Source organism: Hibiscus syriacus, unplaced genomic scaffold, assembly GCF_006381635.1.
Source record: "Hibiscus syriacus cultivar Baekdansim isolate YM2019G1 unplaced genomic scaffold, ASM638163v2 tig00109949_pilon, whole genome shotgun sequence".
NCBI lineage: Eukaryota > Viridiplantae > Streptophyta > Magnoliopsida > Malvales > Malvaceae > Hibiscus > Hibiscus syriacus.
The window spans coordinates 821,104-829,095 of NW_024062537.1; the positions used below are offsets into that span (position 1 = coordinate 821,104).

General features: G+C 31.7%; 1 protein-coding gene across 1 annotated transcript; it reads left to right on the plus strand.

Moving 5' to 3' along the window:
* Positions 1-2,373: 2,373 nt before the first annotated feature.
* On the plus strand, positions 2,374-7,773 carry LOC120211000 (serine/threonine-protein kinase rio2-like). The gene is made up of 9 exons (XM_039209632.1): positions 2,374-2,508; positions 2,602-2,690; positions 3,104-3,221; positions 3,403-3,476; positions 3,588-3,635; positions 4,677-4,845; positions 4,914-5,015; positions 5,128-5,274; positions 7,513-7,773. Exons 1-9 carry the CDS (start codon positions 2,374-2,376, stop codon positions 7,771-7,773), a joined length of 1,143 nt encoding a protein of 380 aa, XP_039065563.1.
* Positions 7,774-7,992: the final 219 nt, after the last annotated feature.

Below are 7,992 nucleotides of genomic sequence, written 5' to 3' on the forward strand. Positions count from 1 at the left end.
CGAACCGTCTCTGAACCAGAGGACTCAAAACCAAATCCTTCCAAAAATGCTTCTCTATGAGTTTCTTTTTCTTTTCTAATGTATAAAAGAAAAATTAAAATCCAATGTATAAATTTATAACTTACCTTTATTTTATTAAAAAGTAAAGTTCAGTGAAATAAAAAATTACATGCATGAGCAAACATTTACCAAACCCAATTAGTGGTTTAGGCCGAAAAGATCCAAACCCTAAATTAACCGAATTTTTTTTAGGCCCCAAGCCAACTCTCTTTAAAAAAACAAAAGGATTAAATATAAAATAAGTGTCTAAATTATACATTTTCTACAAAAAGGTGCCTATTGTATTTTTTGAATGATGTCGATGCCTAACGTTACAAACGTTATCATTTTAGGTGCTCGGGCCGTAAACGCTATTAATTTCCTCTATTAAGTGACACGTATCACAGTTGAGTGATTTTAAAATTTTATTTAAAAATTATATATATATATATTTAAAAATACAAACATAATTTCAAAATAGCCACAAAACTTTGAAAACATTTATTTCAACCCGCTCTTTGCCGTCGACGAAGCTCCACCCGACCTCACCTACCCGTGATAATCAATACCCCTATGAAATCACGATTGATCGACGGTTGATTGACAGTCAATCGATGTTTTGTACCCCGTGAAACCTAAGATAAAAATCGCGATCCCAAGTGATTTCGACGATCAATTGACAGAAACTACGACGACGTATGACTATAAGATGACAGAGACTAACTCGGCGATGGTGACCATGGCCAAAAAGGGAAGCGGCGACGGGTTAGGATTAGGATTTAAGATTTTTATGCATTTTGATATAATTTAAGAGAAATTATGTTTTTTTTATAAATATAATTATATTTTTAATTTTAAAAAATTCAAAATTATCAGAATATGACATGTGTCACTTAATGAAAAAAACTAATGTCAGTTACAACCCGAGCACTCAAAGTAGTAACGTTTGTTATATTAGACACCTGAATAATTTAAAAAATATTGTAGCAATCAATTCGTGAAAAGTGATATAGTTTGGACACTTATTTTATATTTAAGCCAAAACCAAACCCCGAGTTTGCTTCCTTCAATCTCCCTTACGTATCGCGCCGCTTGATCTTCTTAACAACGGTACCATTTGCTCAAAGAATTGAATTCTTGTATTGAAGAACTGTAATAAATTATCAGTAGAAGAGAACAAGATGAAGCTGGACGTCGATGTTTTAAGATATCTCTCCAAAGATGATTTTAGCCGTCGAGATGGGCATGCGAAATGTATTGATGCATGATTCTTATTACTTTTAATTATTTCATTAGTTTCTCTTTTAATTTTCATCTTTGCTTATTTTTTAATTTGTTTTTTTTAAGCATGAAATTGTGCCTTCAGAGCTCATCGGTCGCATAGCTTCCCTCACGTAATTATAGTATTATTTTGGTTTATGATTATAATTATGCCATTTTTTGCGAGTAATAAAATGTATTAATTTTGATTGTAGGCATGGAGGCACTTACAAGGTCTTGAAGAACTTACTCAAGCATAAACATGTGCATCATGATTCTTCCAAATGTTAGTTTTATACTTTATCTTTTCTTTTCATTTTTAAATTCTGTTTATAGATTCCGTTTGAATGATATTTTTCTTTTTTGCTTTCCTAAAGTTTAATGATAAAAAGAACATGTTTTCCGTTTAGAATCAAGTGTAATTTGCATAATTTCATTGGTTTACATTTGCTTTATCTTGGACTTTTTAATAAGCAAAATATTAAGAAGAAAAGGCAATAATCAATAATGACCATTATGTGTTTTACCATTAATTCTTCTATGCATATAGTTTTTTTTCAACATGTCTTGGTACATAGTTAGTAATCAACTAGTTTCCCTTGATAAATTTGAGCCACTCAAATGACTTGGTTTGAACAAAGGGAAGTAAAATATTTTACTTATTTTGAAGAGGTCTTATCTTTTACTAGGGTTTTATTTCAAGTTTAAATCTGTACTAGTTCTTCTTTATGTTATATAAAACTATTTTAATACTTATGATATAATTAAGCTTTTCCTTGTGCCAATACATATGTAACCGAACAAGGTATTAAAGCTTTCTTTTCCCTCTTAAATTTAGATGATGGGTTTCGTCTTAAGTATCTTGGCTATGATTTCCTTGCCATTAAAACCATGGTCAACCGTGGAGTCTTCACTGCTGTTGTTGTCAATTGGGGTTGGCAAAGAGTCTGGTAACTCTTTCTATCAACATCTACCAGCTTGTGTTTTTTAAAATGTTTGATGACAGACGTTAAAATTATCTTATTTTTCACTTCTTGTAGATATCTTTGAGGTTGTGAGTGAAGATGGTTGGCAATGAAGTTGCATAGGCTTGGTAGAACTTCCTTTAGGGCAGTCAAATCTAAGCGTGATTATTTGAGACATCGTAGTAGTTATAATTGGCTCTATTTGTCCCGGTTAGCTGCACTCAAGGAATTCGCATTTATGAATGTTTCTTTTTTATAATGTTTTCCCCCATTACCGGCTTTGTTTCTTTCTTGTAGTAAACAAAGTAGGACTTATGCATGTATTTCTCTTATGCAGGCTTTGGAAGAGCATGGTTTTCCTGTACCAAATGCTGTGGACAGTAATAGACATTGTGTAGCTATGTCACTTACCCAAGGTTACCCACTGTAAGGGTTTCTCCTTAATCCTTTGGATTTGTTTGCATATAATCCTGTTGTATGCATGTCAAGTGGCTTTAGCATCCATCCTTAGCAAGTGAATGAACAAAATTGGTTGTTGGAAAGAAGCATACAGAATTATAACCTGTTGCCCCTTAAACACTAAATCTTTTCACCCTATTTCTCTTGAGCTGTTTCTATAAATTTTACTGATAATGTTAATTGGCGTTGCAGTTTTAAGTAAGTTTTCTATGTGCTGTCATAATTGCATTAAACTTTAGGTTTTATCTTCACTATGTGTTGATAGCTATTCTCTTCTTTCCCCATTTTTTTCATCTTATCTTTCATTCTTTGGACTTTCAGTTACTTTTACCGTCTGTTGGAGTTTGCTTGTTATCTCTTAGTTTTTTTACGTAATGCAGTGTTCAAGTGAAAGAGTTGCAAAATCCAGAGACAGTATTTGAAACAATCATTGGCCTTGTTGTTCGTCTGGCAGAACATGGTCTAATTCATTGTGACTTCAATGAGTTTAACATAATGGTATTCCTTTGAGACACTTCATTTCATCACAACGACCATTTTTCTGTCTTTAGACGATTTCTTGTTGGCTTGCAACTTTAGTAAGATCACGTCATTACTTGGTGTCAATTTCCTTCAATTAAAAAGGAAAAAAATGCTTCTTTTAAATTAATAATATGGATTTGAAATTTCTTCTCTGTAGATTGATGATGATGAAAAGGTGACAATGATTGATTTTCCTCAAATGGTATCTGTTTCACATCGTAATGCACAGATGTATGTTTCACCATCTTCTATCTGATGCTATTCCTAGTTCTTGTGATCATTTTACTTGTGAATTAGTTGTTGTATACTTGTTTATTTCAAAGTTTCTGTTATGTTGTTCAGGTACTTTGATCGAGATATAGAATGCATTTACAAGTTTTTTGTCAAGAGGTCAGTTGTTGTTTTCCTAATTTAATATTACATTCTGTATGATTATTTATGTAACCTTTAATAGCTTTCCCAGTATCATTGTTACTTTCTGATGTTTGTATGTAAGAAGCTTGTTGATGAATTTAAAACTGATTCTCTACACTTGTGTTGGCATCATAGTTACAGAAATCGCTCAACAGTCCCACGATCTACGTACCGTACGATGCGATCCAAAACGCGGTACGAACGTGTTCTTGTCGTTTCAAAATCACGATTCGGTATGAGCTTTGGGTTTAGATGGAGTCCTAACTCCTCGTCGGAACGTAGGACGGCGGAAGCCATGGAGGCTTTGGGTTTCGTTGAGTGTTAAAGAGGAGCTTGAGGGAGAGGAAATGGGAGAACGACGGGGTCGGTTTAAGGCTGAAGAAGATAATGAATTAGGGTAAAAATTTTACCCTAAAAATCCCATATATTTGCCTAGTAGAATGGCGTCGTTTAGAATAGGGCCCAAGCAACGTCGTTTTGAGTTTGGGGGGGGGGGGATGAGCCGCATTTCAGGTGATTATGGGGTTAATTGGTTGCGAGGTCAATACTTTTTAACATATTTTATTTTAAACCTTGAGTTAGTCTTTTCTGTTTTTTTAATTCTACTTTTCAGTCCATCCTGCTTTGTTTGATGTGTACTTTACTTTTGTTGGCGCTTTGTTTTTTGTCTGGGTGCTGGGCAACTGGGTTTGTTTTTTTTTTCCCTTTAACATAAATTATGGATTCTTTATCTTCTAATTTTATCTTCTTGTCATACCAATTTATATGGTACATCGTATCGGAGCGATCCAAAATGAGTCTATCCCCCTCGTACCGAATTTTAAAGACCTAGCGAATTGCGATCCCGTTCCACGTTCCCGTACCGGAGCGTACCGCGATTCATGTGACTATGGTTGGCATAGACTGAGTTCATCTACTTGGATTCTCCTCCATGGATAAATGTCTATGGAGGTAGTTATTTTGGCCTTAGTGAATAACCTTGTCTTGTATTTGAACACCATAACCCTGTCTTTATAGGTTCAACTTGTCCTTTGAAGAATGTTCTGATGATATTCATAACTCAGATGTAGACCCAGATGAAAGTAGCAGACCTTCCTTTTCTTCAACAGCCAAAACTGCTGGTTATCTTGACAAGGAGCTTGCTGCCAGTGGCTTTACTAGAAAAGATGAGGATGAAATTCAGAAAGTACGGTGAAGCATACTCTACTGTAATTACCATTTTATGTGCTTGTCTGCAAAACAATTCAGGAATAGACAAATTCAAGTTGTAACGAGGAAGATCAAGTAGATGAAAATCTGCAAAGCACCGAAGCAGGCCAAAGAGGTGACCCTGAAGGTCAAAACTCAAGCAATGAGGTATATATTTCTTCTTTATTCCATCTATATTTTTCTTGAAGATGTAAGTGCATGAACAAAGTAGTGCTTTTGATATTAAGGAGATTGCTAATGCTAGTTTTGATTCTTCCAGGAGGAAGATGATGAGCAGAAGGGTGACGAAGATGACACCGAACTCGTGAAGAGCTTGGCCAAGCAGAGAAGACGTGCAATGGCAGCAGCACGCAAAGGACACAAGAATACTGCCTCTAGAAATTCCTACAAAGACAAAGGGTGTAAGGTAAATCTTCTAATAATTCTAAAATCACAAGAAACAACTCAGTTGTTGGTAAATTTTAGTATTGATCCAGCACAATCTGATATATATATAAATGCCTCCTAGTATTTTTACAGATACTATTAGTTTCTTTATCTGATGATTATATCAGAGGCAGGACCATTACCTAGAACATATTGATCATCAAATGATCATTTTCATGCTATACTATTTTTTGTTGTTGTTATATTTATATTATATATTTACGGGTGTAAAAATGAACTATTCGTGAACCGTTAGTATAGCGTTCATTTATGTTCGTTTTCTCAGTTAAATAAACGAGTATGAACAAAAACAATTATGTTCATTTAATAAACGAACGAACACGAATAAATGTGTGTTCGATTTGTTTATGTTCACGAACAAACTCGTTTATTGACTCGTTCATTTATGTTCATGAACAAGCCCGTTTAACCGATTCTCTTTTTCCTTTTATTTTTTTACATTTTAAATATTGAGAAGGTAGGGATGAACAAGCCCGTTTAACCGATTCTCTTTTTCCTTTTATTTTTTTTACATTTTAAAGAGAAGGTAGGGACTAAATTAAACACATGCTAAAAGTTAAAATTTAAATTGTGAATTTTAGGGAGTCTAAGCACTAGGAGAATAATTTTACCATTTTCTTTAAAGAGTAAAACTAAAAATTGAACATATAAACTAACGCTAAACGAACACGTTCACGAATAATAAACAAACAAAAGAAAACTTTCAAAAATAAATAAACGAGTATGAACACGATATTAAAATATTTAATGAACATAAACACTTTCAAAAATAAATAAACAAAAATTAACACGGTATTAAAAATTTAACCAAACACAAATCGAACATGAATATCTTTACAAATACATAAACTAACACGAATACAACTTTATTCGCTCAAGCTCGGTTTACACTCCTATAATATATTTAACTTGAATTTTGTTTGGATCAAGTTTGTCAATTCTATTTCACTACCAGTGGTCTGCCCTGTTCCGGTCATATACCAGAATTTTAGGGCTTATGTTCAGTTTTAGCTCAATATCTGTAGTTTGTTTCTGCATATTGACATGTGTCAGTTGGTAATATTTTGATTTTATAAATTTATTTCTAATAGTTTTCAAGCATTAACATTTTTATCTGTAATTACATTAAAAATAAAATATAATTAAGTTATAGAATCTAGTTAATTTTAAATTTTGTTTCTAATCCTTAAATCTTTTTTTTTACAATTATATTAAAAATAAAGTATAATTAAGTTATTGAATCTAGTTATTAATTTTATATTTTTTATAAATAAATTTATTATAATTAATTTATTGAATTGAATATAATTAAGTTATCTCAATTATCTATTTTCACTTATCTAACGGTCCTAAATATATGTAAAACTAAAAGAGTTCTATATTGAATAACAATATTCTCTCTCTATATATATAATCTTGTTTATATATTATCTATTTATATATTATATAAATAAGAAATATATATATATATATATTTCTTATTTATATAATATATAAAACATATTATCTATTTTTTATCACTACAACGGCAAGTTAGAATTTATTATTATTGTCTATAAAAGAATTTATTATTATTGTTAAAGTTTTATAATATAAATAATATTTTAAATATTTATAACACTTTTTCTATTTTAATAATTTTATTTTTAAATACCTTTTAAATATTTTAAAAATTATCGTTTAAGAATAATTCTTTTATAAGAATCAATATTATTTAGAAGTTAAAATTATATAATTGTGTAATTATAATTTGTATAATCAAGCATAACATGAGGAATTAAGGTGTAATTATACCATATTTGTTTCAAACATGTATAAGTAATTAGAGTTTTTAATAATTACCTCATGTAATTACTCGTAAAATACTTGCATTCTCATATTCGTTATGGTGTCCACACACCCCAAATTTATATATGATTTATATACTAGATTGTATTTTTAACATTACATGATTTATATTATAGAAAAGTAAATCTATAATACATATGTTAAAAATGGTAAGTTATCTATATTTAAAAATTATATCGATTAACAAAAAAATATATTATATCAAACCCATCAAGTGATCTTAGTAGTATTAGTGGTAAAATAGAGTGTTGTTCTCTTTAGAGATCTCAAGTTTGAGCAACTGCGTCTGTAGTGTGTGTATGTTCTTTGTCAATGACTAAAAGAGATTCTGAACAAACCAATGATCCAGGTGCTGGTAACCAAGGCTGCTGATAAAGGGAAAATAACTGCTAAAGAACATCAGTGTTATCAGACTAATGTGTCAAGAAGGATAGCTTACCCTGAAATTTCTCACTCACACCTAGAGAAGAGCCTCATTATTCATGAGCAATTTGAAGATAAATTCAAGCGGTTGAAGGAAACAATTGGAGCTATGAAAAATGTTAATGCCTCCCACAAAGAACTAGAAGCGAGAAAACTCAGATTGGTCCATGATTTGGTCATCCTATAAGAATTTAGGGTTCCTAATTTTGAGAAATATGATGACACCAGTTGTCCCCTAATCTACTTGAGAATGTTTTGCAAAAAGATGGAATGGTACTTTAACGATGATAATCTGCTGATTCACTACTTCCATGATAGTCTTGTCAGGCCAACTATAATTTGGTATAATCGTTTAAGTAAAGAGCAAATTAAGACGTGGGTCGATCTAGCTAACACCTTTGTAGGG

Excerpts from the sequence above, each read along its gene's own strand:
- LOC120211000 (XM_039209632.1), top strand. The coding sequence starts at position 2,374 with ATGAAGTTGCATAGGCTTGGTAGAACTTCCTTTAGGGCAGTCAAATCT. Across the intron at positions 3,477-3,587 it reads TCACATCGTAATGCACAGAT|GTACTTTGATCGAGATATAG; the intron begins GTATGTTTCACC and ends TATGTTGTTCAG. Across the intron at positions 4,846-4,913 it reads ATGAGGATGAAATTCAGAAA|ACAAATTCAAGTTGTAACGA; the intron begins GTACGGTGAAGC and ends ATTCAGGAATAG.